This window comes from Petaurus breviceps, unplaced genomic scaffold, assembly GCF_028583685.1.
Source record: "Petaurus breviceps papuanus isolate PSGF00001 unplaced genomic scaffold, PetGlider_PUasm1.0 90845, whole genome shotgun sequence".
NCBI lineage: Eukaryota > Metazoa > Chordata > Mammalia > Diprotodontia > Petauridae > Petaurus > Petaurus breviceps.
Window position 1 is genome coordinate 3,855,995 of NW_027187359.1, and position 14,065 is coordinate 3,870,059.

The window sequence follows — 14,065 nt, forward strand, 5'->3', positions numbered from 1 at the left end:
CCTGCCCCTAGGCTAATGTGCACCTGAAGCCTGGGGTGGGAGGCTTGTTTTTCAGTAGATACTTCTTGATTGGCCAGTGAGTCAATAAGGTTGTTACATTCTCCTAGCCAGGAGAAGGCTATATAAGCCCTGATGTGTAGCTTTGTTTTGGGACTCACTTTGAGAAGTATTCTGTGATTTGATCTGAATTCTGGGAAGCCGTTGTTGAGAGTCCCCCGGCTTTGAAAAACCCAGAATGTGGAAACCCAGATGTTGACTGGGTATGGATGTAATGTTTGGACAATTTGGAAATCTGTCTACTTGATGTTTCTGTCTTGATAATTATGCCTGTATACTTTGAGGTTCAGGGTGCTGACCTTTTCTCCTGAACAAGGTAAACGATATATGTCTGACTGATTAAAGTAAGCTTGTTAACCCATTTTGAGTTGCTTTCCTTTAACAAAGCAGATCCAAGAACCTATGTGAGCAGGCACCCTGGGGACACTGGGGTGCTTGCCGCTACAGTTACTGAATACAATGATATATCTATGTGCCATATGATATACTTAGTATTATGATATAGATATAGAGAGATATAGATATATAATATATAGATAGATATATGTTTTGCTCAAGGATGTTGCTATGAATGTTATGCTTTATTGAACAATGTTTAGTTTATTGCTGAATAGAGTTCATTATACTATACAATTAGACCCTTAAAATTATTCACAGCAGCAGTCCTCAGGTATGCTGCCATGATTGGCATTACAGTGCTTAACAAATAAGGTGATTGGGGCAGCTGGGTGGCGCAGTGAATAGAGAACCGGCCCTGGAGTCAGGAGGACCTGAGTTCAAATCTGGCCTCAGACACTTGACACACTTACTAGCTGTGTGACTTTGGGCAAGTCACTTAACCCCAATTGCCCTCCAAAAAGCAAAACAAACAAAAAAACAAAAACAATAAGGTGATCAAAGGGTGCTTAGAATTCAAAGATACTGAGGATACTTTTTCAGCCTACTGTTTGCTATAGGAGACAGCTCTCTAGGTGGGGGAAGAGGAGGAATACTGAGAGAAATTCCAGTGATATAAAAAATAGCAACAAAAGACAGCAATAAAAATTTTTTTAAAAAGAAGACAATATAATTCTGTAGTGATAGAGAGATAAATGTACTTAGCCCTGCTGTACTTATAAATTTGGTGAGTTAAAAGCCTAGAAGAAAGAGTTCCCATTGTTCTTTAGAATAAGCACCTGGCCTTGAAAATTGACCTTACAACAATGTAAGGTTATAAGGAAAGAAAAGGAAGGAAAAGAGGAGGCTTTCTAGACTGAGGGAGTCCAATTCCTCTGACTCTCCCTTGGAGTTAAATATTTACTTTTTTTCTCCAACTTATTATTTTCTCTTTCCTACAATCTTTCTCCACTCTGTGCTCTTCTATTCAATTTAGAGGACCATGACATCAAGGAGGTGATGCCATGATATGCAATGAATTGAATTTAAGTGAGGGAGAGTTATGCAAAGTCACCAGTCTCACTTTCTCCTCCAGAGCCATCTGGGCCCAGTGGCAAGATAGAGATCAGGACAACTGGAGATGACCAGGATAGAGTGGGAGACCTTGGCCTTTTTAATCTAAGATCTTAAACAGGTCTCAGTTTGACTGTAGCAACACCCAAATAGTGATTAAACAGAAACAATTTCTGTTTACATTCACTCTGAGCCAATCAGGGCCCAGACAATGACCAAATGGGGCTTGGCCTGGGACCTACTGTTGGCCATCTAGTAGGTCATCTAGTGGGACTCCTTTGCTTTGCAATGAAAAAACTGAGGCCCAGAGCTGTGCAGTACATTGCTTAAGGGCAAAATTAGATACTGCCAGAGCTGGAACAAGAACTCCTAAATCCAAGTCTGATGTTATTAATTGACTGTGGTTTTAATATGATTTTTTACTACTTCTCTTTTCCCAGAAGCCAAATGAAGGCTGGAAGAGAATTGGGAACACTGGGGAATAGGTAAATGAATATGGTTTAGGATTAGAAGAAAGAAAGTCAGGGGAACATGGGAGGATTTGCATGATGTGGAGTGAAGAAAGTGGAAGCAGGATGACAATATACACCTTCACTAAGCAAGACGATGTAAAGGGAGCAATGAATAAAAAGAAGCTGAAATGATATAATCAAAATAACCCATTTGTCCCCTGAAGAGACAAGGGAATGCACCTCCCTCTTTCCTTGCAGAGATGGTAGTTATGGGGGTGCTATGCATGGGAAATACTGTATGCACTGTCAATCTCTTTAACTGTTTTTAGTTGCAAAGGAAGGGAGGTGAAGGATGCAGAAGGCCAAGTGATATAAAGGAAAGCATGCCTGATTTGGAATCAGAGGTTCCGAGTTCAAATGCTAGCTCTGATCCTTACTATCTGTATGACCTTAGGCATGTCACTTAACCTTTATAGGCCTCAGTTCCTTCCTTCATCTATAAAATGAGGTGTATTAAATGGCCTCTAAGAACCTTTCCAGCTCTAAATCTATGATTATATAATCTTACTCTACAGGGATCTATGTACTTTTATGCTTCTTTTTAGTTTATACAAGTTAATACAGCATAATAAAACATAATAATAACAATTATTATTTCTCATTTCCAAAGACTCTTGTTATAATGTATATTGTGGCACTGGAACTAGTCAGAAGTATTCCAGTCTTTTCCCATTAATTCAAGGAACTTAGAAGATTCATAAATTGATTGGAATGGCCAGTTGTTCCCTTGAAAGTCAGGGAAAGCCTATCCCTAATGAAATGCATCTCCATGCCTAGAATGTACCTCTCACCTTTGCCTTTAGGAATCCCTTATTTCCTTCAAAGCTCAGCTTGAAGGTCACCTCCTATAAGAAGCCTATTCTGAAACCTCTGGTTGCTAGTGTTCTTTCCTCCAAAAAAATTAAAAAACGAAAACACACACACACACATATACCTGAGGCAACCTGTCTATCTTTGGGAGAGTAAGTGATCCAGGTAGTATGTCCTACATATTTTATACTTCATTTTCCATCAGTCAATCAACAAACATTTATTAAGGACTTATTATGTGCCAAGTGACAAAATCAAAAGCAAGGACTGATTCTGCTTTGTCTTTATATCTCTATAATCTAACAGCATCTCATACAAAGCAGTACCTGTGCAGCTAGTAGTAGGCACAATGGATAGAGCAAAGGAAAGACCTGAGTTCAAATCTAGCCTCAGACACTTACTAGCTAAGCAACCCTGGGCAAGTCACTTAACCCTGTTTACCTCAGTTTCCTCAACTGTAAAATAAGCTGGAGAAGGAAAGAGCAAACTACTCCAGTATATTTGCCAAGAAAACCCCAAATGGGATCACAAAAAGCTGGACACAATTGAAAAGTAATTGAACAATAGTTCTCTTGAACTGAATAGGAAAAAACATAAGGTTCCCAAGTGGCCATTAATCAGCTTGGCCAGTATCTGATCACAGAATCGCAAAAGCTGATCCAATATTTCCAGATACTGAAGAAACTTTAAAAAAAAAATTCCCAATTCTTCATGGTGCTATTGGGGCTCTGATAGTATATGTACAGCTACATACAGCAGTCCAGGAGGCATGGATGAGGCTGGAGTCCCAACCATTATATCCTCGGGGCCTTAGAAATCACAGATTGTTCCTTAGATCTAATGGCCTAGAGTTTTCCAATTCATCAAAAAATTGCTCTGCTGACAAGAGGGCATTACCTGGAAGGAGGGAGGGTAATCATCTGAGGCTTCCCAGGGGGGCCAAAAGATTTACTGTCTTTCCAAACGCCTCATTAAGTCTTTGTGTAAGTTTGCTTTTTAGTTTTGCAAGGGTTCCTCCATGAGGCTTCTTTCTCTGTCTGCTTCTCCCAATACTTTTGCTGGTTAAACTATGACCTGGAATAGATTTCAGGTATTTATTCTTTTTTTTTTTTTTTAAAGCAATCAGGGTTAAGTAACTTGCTCAAGGTTACACGGCCAGTTATTTCTGGGTGTGGTGCTAAGTGTCTGAGCCCAGATTTGATCCCCAGGTCATCCCGACACTGGAGTCGGTGCTCTTACTCACTGAGCCACCTGGCTGCCCCGTCAGGTATTTATTCTTAAGAACAAAATTAACCCAAGGGCTCATTTTTTTAAAAAGGACATTTCAAACCCACCTGCCTCAATCAGTACCACATGGACTTGTATTTTTAAAAACATGATATTTCTTTAATAACCTTTAAAAATCAGACATTTTCCTAGTCTAGATCTCTTCAATTAAAGAAAATCTCTCTACTAAGACGTCTCTGGGAATAGGGATCACTTGCTGTTCAATTGTGTCCAACTATTTGTGTCCCCATTTGAGGTTTTCTTGGCAGAGATACTAGAGTGGTTTGCCATTTCCTTCTCCATCTCATTTTACAGATGAGGAAACTGAGGCAAACAGGGTTAATGTGACTTGCCCAGGGTCACAGAGCTAGTAAGTATCTGAGCCTGGATTTGCAGGAGGATGAATCTTGCTGACTCCAGGTCCAGTACTCTATCCACTGTGCCACCTAGCTGCTCCCAAGAGCTACTTTAGGCATATGGTAAGTGTAACCATAGATAATGGCTAAGGATCAGAAATCAATGAGTAGACACAGAATAGGAGCAAAAAAAAAAAAGGTCAGAGGGTATTGAAAGAAAAGAGATGACTATACAAACAGCCCAAGAAATACTTTGAGCACAAGAACGGGAAGACCTGGGGAAAAAATTCCCTTCCCCAGGATCTTAGTACATGAGTGTTGGGTTTTTTTTTCTTTTGATGATTTATTATATTTTTTTAAAAGAATGAGATACTTATCATCCTGCTCTGGTTACATGACTTCCAGGGTCCTTTCAACTCTCTCTTTGTGTTCATAGGATCCTACATAAGGTTAACCCCAGGAAGAATGAAGGGAAAGAAGTGTTTTGCTCCCCTGTTTACATACCCAGACTATAAGTGGATCCTGAGAGAAAAGCAGGGAAGTCAGGGTTCAGGAAGCATAAGAGTGAATTTCTGTACTTTCCTTTCTCCCTTCTACTAACTTTAAAAATATTTAGTTTCTGCCCATTAATTGGGGAATAGCTAAACAAGCTGTGGTATATGATTATGATGGAATATTATTGTGCTGTAAGAAATGACAAGCAGGATGGTTTTAGAAAAACTTGGAAAGACTTACATGAAATGATGCAAAGTGAAGTGAGCAGAACCAGGAGAATGTTGTATACCGTAACAATATTGTACAATGAACTGTGAATGACAGTATTCTCAGCAACACAATGATCCAAGACAACCCCAAAGGACTAATGATGAAGCACAGTATCCATGTCCAGAGAAAGAAATTACTTTTTTTGAATACAGACTGAAGTATGCTATTTTTCAGTTTCTTTTTTTTTTATTGGAGTCTTCTTATACAAAATAACTGCTAGGGAAATGATTGCACACGTATAACCTATACCTGATTGCTTACCATCTCAGAGGGGGCGAGGGAAGGATAGAATTTGGAACTCAAAATTATTTTTAAAATGTTTAAAAAAAACTGTTTTAGCATATAACTGGGGAAAAAATAAAACATATGTATTAAAAAATAAAAATATTTAGTTTAGCCAAATAAAAGTAACAGTAATTAGATTCATTTGCATCAATATGCCATTTGTACCTACACAATTCTAATTGTGCATCATTAAAATTGCAATGAATTAACTCTGCTATGACCGATTATAACTTACAATGCTCAACTCTACTCATCCCACATCTTAATGCCATTTGAGATTTGGGATTCTAAGGGAAAGTATATGGAAAGGTTGCAATATGCTTTATATGCCACTTATGGTGCCAGGGGCAAGATCATGTGGGAAAATATTTTATTATTTATCATTTATTAATATTGTTTGAATCTAGCTTTATGTGGCTAGAAAACTGTCTAACCCCAAAGTTCATTGTAGAGTCAGGCTGACCTCAGAGACACTCTAGGGAAGCCAGATGTCTGTAAGGGATGCTTCGATCCTACCCAGGGCTTTGTTTTGTTCTGGGTTCCACTCAAAGATTGTGTTTCGGGTGCCCCAAATTAGATTAATTTACCTACTGATACATATTTCAGACTACCCTTCTCTGAAGACTACTTACTACTTAAGAGGCCCATCAGGTAATGCCTTTAAACTCCTGTCTGAACTCTCTGTATTGTAAAACTCCCAGAAACTGAAGAGGCAGACACACCTTCCCACTCTCTTCTCTGCCAAATGACCAAATACATTTCCTTCTAAAACTATCTCAGGTTTGGGGGTTTGTTCTTGTGGCAAACAAATCCAAGGCTCAGATGGTTTGGGGCATGCTCACCTTTCTGATTTCAAATCTGGCTTCAGGAGGAGGCTGGTAGTGCAGTGAATAAGAGCACTGGCCCGGGAGTCAGGAGGACCTGGGTTCAAATCCGGCCTCAGACACTTAACACAAAAACTAGCCATGTGACCCTGGGCAAGTCACTTAACCCCAACTGCCCTCCAAAAAGCAAAAAACAAAAACAAATCTGGCTTCAGATACTTACTTAGATGTGTGACCCTGGACGAGTCACTTAACCTTTCTTGCCTCAGTTTTCTCAACAACCATTAACAGCCCTGGTTTTGGAGAGAAAGGGAAGTCTAGTGTAGGTTCTAGTCTACTCCTTGAATTCTATGTTCCCTAAGGCATGGCTTGGGAAATAGGGGTGACTGCTGAGACCATTAGTTACAGCCTTAATCAATGGATGGTGCTTCTAAGGAGACAACTGGTGTGCTTGGAGGCAGAGCACCACAAAACAGAATCATAATAGCTAATTTATATTGTACTTACTTACAATTATTATCTCATTTGGTACGCACAACAACTCTGGAAAGTAGATGCTATCATTACCCCCATTTTACAGATAAAGAAACTGAGTCAAAAAGAGATTAAGTAGCTTGCCCAGGGTCACAACAGTCAGTGTCTGAGGCGGGATGAGCAAATCCTGGGCTCATTTCCCTCATCTGTAAAATGAGCTGGAGAAGGAAATGTCAAACCACTCCAGTATCTTTGTCAAGAAAATACCAAATGGGGTCACAAAGAGTCAGACACAACTGAAACAGATGAACAACTCCTGAGTCCAGGCCAGGCTTTCTATCCACTGCTCCACAGAGCTGACCAGCACAACATCAGAGCAGGCAGAAAGAAAATAAGCAAGTAAGCCTGGTGGAGGGGGAATCTTGTCAGTAACAGGTCAGTCAGGTTCATAGGTCCCATCTGCTGGGGTCCTGGGTAGAACCAGGTGGCAAAAAATGGTAAAGCAGGATGAATTTCAAGAGGTTTTTGTCCAGTTTGAGCACTGGGAGGAGAGAGCAGGGATCCCAGAGCTGGTTGTGGAGTGGGAAGTGGGAATGTCTGGGGCAGCAGTGCTTGCTTCATCAAATTCTCCACAGGCAGAAAAAGAGGGTTTTCAGCTCTTTGCTGCAGGTCTAACTTGGACAGGGAATTGAGGCTCCCTCGTGACTTGTTCAGGGTGACTCAGGGACTTTGAGCCTCCCACGTGGCAGGGCACTTGGCAGGCTATCCAAGGCCTTTTACCCTGTTCCTAACTTAAAAAAAAAATTAGCGAGAATATTGATCAATACTTTACGCATCACTTTTAGCCTAGATTTCTCTAACAGCCTTTTGGCTTGTGTCTATGCCTCCAGTGTTTCCCATTTTCAATCCACACCCCTAATAATCCTGGGACACCACTTTCATCATGTGAATTCTCTACCCAAGAAATTCCCATTCAAAGCAATTTAGAATTATGCCTTAGAAAAAGTGACTAAAATGTCCATAAACTATGACCTAGAGCTCTCTTTGACTAAGCACGGTCTTCAAGGAATTCAAAGGTAGGAAGAAATGTCCTCTATGCACTGAAATATTTGAGCCAGAATTTTTTATGGTAGCAAATAACTGAGAACCAAGTAGATGCCCAGCACCTGGGAAATGGCTAAAAGAAATGTGGTACATGAATGCAACAGGAAATTAAGGCACCATAACAAATGATAAATGTGAAGAATTCAGAGAAACGTGGAAAGATGTACAGGAACTCTGTCTTCACTTGATCCTGCCTCTAATTCCTCTGATGGGTAATCTTAGGCAAGTCAAAACATTCCTGGACCTCAATTTTTTCATCTGTAAAATGGGAGGGTTGGGTGAGATGACCTTGAAGGTTCTTTCTAGTCCCAGAAGTGTGATCTTATTGCAACAGGTATCAGGTCTCAACAAGCAGGAAGAAAAGAACACATGGCCAATGAACCCAGTTCTTACAAGCGTGTACAGAGGGCTTAGCTGATGCAACTCCCCTGTGGACAAAAGACAAACATTCTCTAATTGGCTCTGTTTGCTAAAAATGTGGTAAACGGGGGCATCTGTGATTGGCCGCAGTTTTATAGCCAGAAGGAGACAGAGGCTGTGAGGAATGGCATTGCAAAGGCCCTTGCTGACCTCATCCCTTCTTTTCTTGGTTTGGCTTCTTGTAGTCTGATGGCATTCTGGTGTGAGACAATGCTATAAAAGGAGAGGTCACAGGCACACTCCCTCCTGAAGCCAACATGAACAGGAACCTTGTTCTTTTGCCTTAGCAACTATTCTTCCATTTTAGGCTAGGGCCTCACCAGTTCTGAAAGGTCAGGAGAGTAGTTCATCAGTCCACTTAGGAATGGTGACTGTGCTGGTATCGTAGCCGGCCAATTCAAATTTTCACTGAAGAGTAACCTTCAAGCCCCAGGTCAGCAGAAGCAGATACAAGGGCTCGTCCAGCGGTATTGGCTGTGATCTAGACATGAACTTTGTGGGACCAGTGCTATGCAGAAACTATATTAAGTCTGAGTCCACTCTTTCCAGAGACTGAGCTGGTCTTGGGGAAATTGTGCCTGTAGTATTATAGGGAAACACTTGTATTTCCATTCTTACTATATCTTCAAAGTAAATATCCTCTTTTTTTTTGGGGGGGGGGGGAAGTGACTTGCCCAGAGTCAGACAGCTATAAGTGTCTGAGGCTGGATTGAACTCAGGTCTTCCTGACTCCAGGGCTGATGCTTTATCCACTGTGCCACCCAGCTGCCCCAAATATCCTCTTGTAAAAGCTAATTGAAGTTAATTATTTAAATGGAACTGGGATATTTGTCACTGGGGACTATATCCCCTTTGGCTTACCCCAGTACCATTGGGGGAAATGGAGCTGGCAGGTCTGGGTACTCTGGGGCACTAACAGCAGAATAACTCACTACATTATTATTCTATGAATTGATAAGGAACAAAATAAGCAAAACCAGGAAGCCCATAAATACACAAAATCCCATCTCTGAATGTGTGTAATGACAGCGCTCAATAGAATAGCTGAGAAGGTGCTTTGTGGGGGATGCTGCACAGACTGCCAGACGCCAGCCGTGATGTGCCGGCTGATTTTGCTGACTTGCTTTTTCCCTTTCTTTTCAAATCATTGTTACAAGGTTTTGTTCACAGGGTGTAGGAGGGGAAAAAAATTATTTGGAAATGAAGGGGATGTGAAAACAAAAGATATTTATAAAACAAAATTTTTAATTTTTAATTAATTTAATTTATTTTTACTATCATTTATTTTTTATTATATTATTTTTATTATTATTAATTTATTTTATTTTATTACTTATTTAAATTTAAATAAACAGTACCTGGCATGGAGTAAGTACTTAATAAATGCTTGTTCATTCATTCATTCATTCATTCACTTATTCAGTATGTGAAATCACACTGAAGGAGGGTGAGAACACTCAGCAACAAAATAGGAGACTTCACAGCAGAGAAATGTTCTGAGCACAAGAAAAACAAGAGAGACAGAAGGCCTCCGGGCCTGGTGGAAGTCAAGAAGGGATAAAAACCATAATTCAGGATGGGAAAACCTTGGTGGGCACAGCAGGCTCACAGGGGCAATAACAACATCACTGGGACTCCTAGGGGTCCTTGGAGGGGAAGCTGTCACACTTGGTCATCTTTGGGCACCACTCCCTGAGAAGGGAGCACAGAGGAGGGTGAAGGAGCTTTCCTAAGACCATTCAGTCAAAAAGGATTTGAACCCAAAGACTACTGCCTTTTAGATCAGAGAGAAAGCCCCAAGCAGGGACTAAGCTGATTTAAATCCTGTTCATCTGCCTTTAATTTAGAAGGGTTCAGGTTAATCAGACCAAATGAAGTTAGCCTCAGTTTCAGACACTCCCCCTGAAGGAAGTCAGTCTGTCTCCTTCAGTTTCCTCATCTATAAAATGGGGATAATAATAGCACCTACCTACCAGGGTTATTGTGAAAATTGATTGAGATAATATTTGTAAAGCACTTAGCACTGTGCCTGGATCAAAGCGAGCACTACATAAATGATTGTCTTTACCCCTCACCTCCCGTAGTCACTGTCCAGTGATACTGGCTTGAGTGGATTCTAGGGTACCCAGTTTGGGAATATTAAGTGTCTAGAAGTGTCTAGACAATAATAAGTGTCAGGAAGATACTCCTGTCCCTGGAATAATCTGATCTCATGGGGCAATGCTCAACACAAAGAAAAGTTGCCCTTGGCTCTGTAGCATAGACACATGCAACCCTACAACCTTCACTATTCCTAAGTATCATTTCAATAGATCTGAGTGCAATACATAATATTGTAATATCAGGTAGTGACTCTGCTTGTCTCCTATCACCTTAGAGCCACACCCCAATTCTCCACATGTCTGCCAAAGTGATATTCCCAAAATCCAGGTCTGACCATGTCACTCACCTTCACAAGAAGCTTCAGTGTCTCCCTATTCCCTGTAGGATAAAATACAAATTCCTGTCTGGCATTTAAAACTCTTTTCTAAAATGATAGATGTTGGGTGGGTGGGTAGGGGGCGGGATGCGGGAAAACTGAGACATTAATGCATTGTTGGTGGAGTTGTAAACTAATCCAAGCATTCTGGAGAGCAATTTGGAACTATGCCCAAAGGGCTATAAAACCGTATATACCCTCTGATCCAGCAATACCATTACTAGGTCTGTATCCGAAAGAGATTTTTAAAATAGAGAAAAAAATATTTACAGCAGCTCTTTTTGTGGTGGTTAAAAATTGGAAATCAGGGGGGTCCCTCAGTTGGGGAATGGCTGAATAAGTTGTGGTATATTATTGTAATGGGATATTATTGTGCCATAAGAAATGATGAGCAGAATGATTTCAGAAAAACCTGGAAAGACTTACATGAACAGAGTAAAGTGAGCAGAATTAGGAGAACACTGTACAGAGTAAGAGCAATATTATACAATGATTAACTGTGAATGACTTAGCTATTTTCAGCAATTCAATAATCCAAGATGGTGATGAAGGATTCATGATAAAAAATGCTATCTTCCTCCAAAGGAAGAATTGATATCATTTGAATATAGACCAAAGTGAACTGTTTTTCAATTTCTCTCTCTCTCTCTCTCTCTCTCTCTCTCTCTCTCTCTCTCTCTCTTTCATCCTTCCTTTCTTTTTCTTTTTTCCTTTCTTTCTTCCACAAAATGACTAACATGCAAATGTTTTACATGATTATACATGCATAACCTATATCAGATTGCTTACCATCTCAGGAAGAAAGGAAGGGACAGAATTTGGAGCTCAAAACTTACAAATGTTAAAAATTGTTTTTATATGTAATTGGAGAAAAAATAAAATAATATTATGAAAAAACCTTTTTCCCAATCTGTTTCTAATATATCTTTCCAGACTGATTTAACATTATCCTCCCTTATATACTCATGTTTCAGCAAAATGAACCTACTTGCTGCTCTCCATAAATGGCATTCTCTGACTCAGGATACATTCTCTCTTCATTTCCACTTTTTAGAATTCCAACCTCCCTTCAAGGGTCACCTTAGCTGCCACTTCCCATACAATGGCTTTTCTGATCCCCAAGTTATCAAAAAAAATCCATTCCTCCAATTACTTTGTATTTTCTTATATGTGTTGGCATTGTATCACCCAAATAGAACATTAGCCCCTTGAAGGCAGGGGCTATTTAGTTCCAAGCACCCAGCACAATGCTTTAATGGACTAACTACGCTCTAGCTCTCAATATATCAGGAAGGAACAAAAAACTCTCTTTGACTCACGAAGCCAGAAAATAGTAGAAAACGAAAACATATGAAACACCTTGGCAGAGACTGGGGTAGAAGAAGAGGGGAAAAAAGGGGGAGAAATAAGTGAGCATTATTGTTCTCAAGTCCTTCAACTTACTGGTTCTTGGAAGTAGAGTTGGTAATGAAAGATTGGGTTGGATTTGATCTTCTCTATCAAAGGCACAGCTGGATCTGCTGGATTGAAGGGTGTATTCAGACTGCCCACTGCCCTAGAAAACAAAACAGAGGGTCTTAGTGAACCCTAAGGAGACAATAATGCTAACACTAATAATGCTAATAATAAATGTCATTTGAATTTAATAAGTCTAAAAAGGAAAAATTAGGCTAAGACTAAAGGTTTCAAATTTGAATCTAGAAGTCATATTGGACCAAATGATTGACAGTAATATCTAACGATACCTTGGTCTCCTCCAAGCAAGACACACCAAGTGTAAAGACACCAATGAGAAGACTGTGGCTGAATATGTAAGAGATTTTTGCCACCCAGAAATCAAAGCTGAACTAGAAGAATATAGATTATAGATTTAGAACTAAAAGGGATCTCAGAAGCCACTGACCTCTCTCATTTTACAGATGAGGAAACTGAGGCATAGAGATCTTAAATGACTTGCCTAGAGTCATACAGCTATTAAGCACACAAGAAAGTATTTGAGTCCAGGTCTTTCTGACTCTAAGTTTGGTGTCACAATACATTTAAAATAACTGATCCCTATCCAATGCTGGTTTTAATTGTACATCCTCGGAATTGTAAAATAGACCATTACAGATTTGGAAGAATCCTAACAAAAACCTGCATGATATTAAGAAAACACAGGGCTTATTACCCAAAGGTAGTCGTAAAAGATTAAAACTTTCATTTCCAAAAGGACTGACAGACATTCTTAGAATACATGAAAAAAAACCTACAGAAATACTCTTATAATAAGCAGACATCACTTAACTGAGAAATAGTAAAAGCTGGTAATAGATACGTCCCATCAGATTGATTAAATGCAACCCAAAATGGCTTACCTCTAGTTGGAACCCACTAAAGAACCAAGATGCAATTGTGGAATCAAAGGGCTCTCTACAGATGATATCCACATGAACTTAGTGAATGGCAATATGAAATTTGTTTTTGGAAAGGGTGGGGCTTAAGATGACAATTCAGGACCAGGTCCTCACCACTGAAACTATAGGAAGGCTATCAGGGTTCAGTAATCAATAAAGATTATGACAGGAAACGGTGGTGATAGGGTAACCCTGCTGTAAAACTTTAGGACCTACTGAGTATATTAGGGTAGCTAGATAGCATTGGCCTGAAGTCAGGAAGATCTAAGAGATCTGAGTTCAAACCTGGGCTCAGACTTTACTAGCTGTGTCGCCCTGAGCAAGTCACTTAACCCCTATTTATCTCAGTTCCTTGTCTGTAAAATAGGGAAATGGCAAACCATACAGTATCTTTGCCAAGAAGAGTTGGACACAACTGAAAAACAACAACAAAATATCTAGAACAGTATTACCTTTGCCAAGAAAGCCCTAAATGGGGTCACAAAGAGTCAGACATGACTGAAAAATTACTACCTAACACCAAGGAATGAGGTACAAAAAAATACTGAAAAGGGAATTTTATCATAAGTGAAACTACATCACAAATTTTAAAAAATACAGTTATGAGTCCTTAGAAGTCATAGTGTTTTATTTTCTCATAATATAGTTTAGGTCACAGGGGAGGGAAACCTGTGGCCTTCAGGCCACATGTGGCCTTCTAGACCCTTAAGTGTGGCCTTTTGACTGAATCTGATTTGTTCTATAAAATTTGAACTTAGTCAAAAGGTTGTACCCAAAGACCTAGAAAGCCACATGTGGCCTCAAGGTCACAGGTTCCTCACTCTAGTTTAGGACATTGAGACCCAGAAAGAGTGCTCTTTTTTTCCCC

General features: G+C 39.9%; 1 protein-coding gene across 2 annotated transcripts in view; it reads right to left on the reverse strand.

Annotated features, from left to right (window-relative positions):
* EPHX2 (epoxide hydrolase 2) overlaps positions 1-14,065 on the reverse strand; it is a 121,308-nt gene that overhangs the window by 18,237 nt on the left and 89,006 nt on the right. For both annotated transcript variants that reach the window (XM_069071947.1, XM_069071946.1), the window contains one exon: positions 12,245-12,356. In XM_069071947.1, coding sequence (XP_068928048.1) covers positions 12,245-12,356 — 112 coding nt within the window. The remainder of the gene's footprint in view (positions 1-12,244; positions 12,357-14,065) is intronic.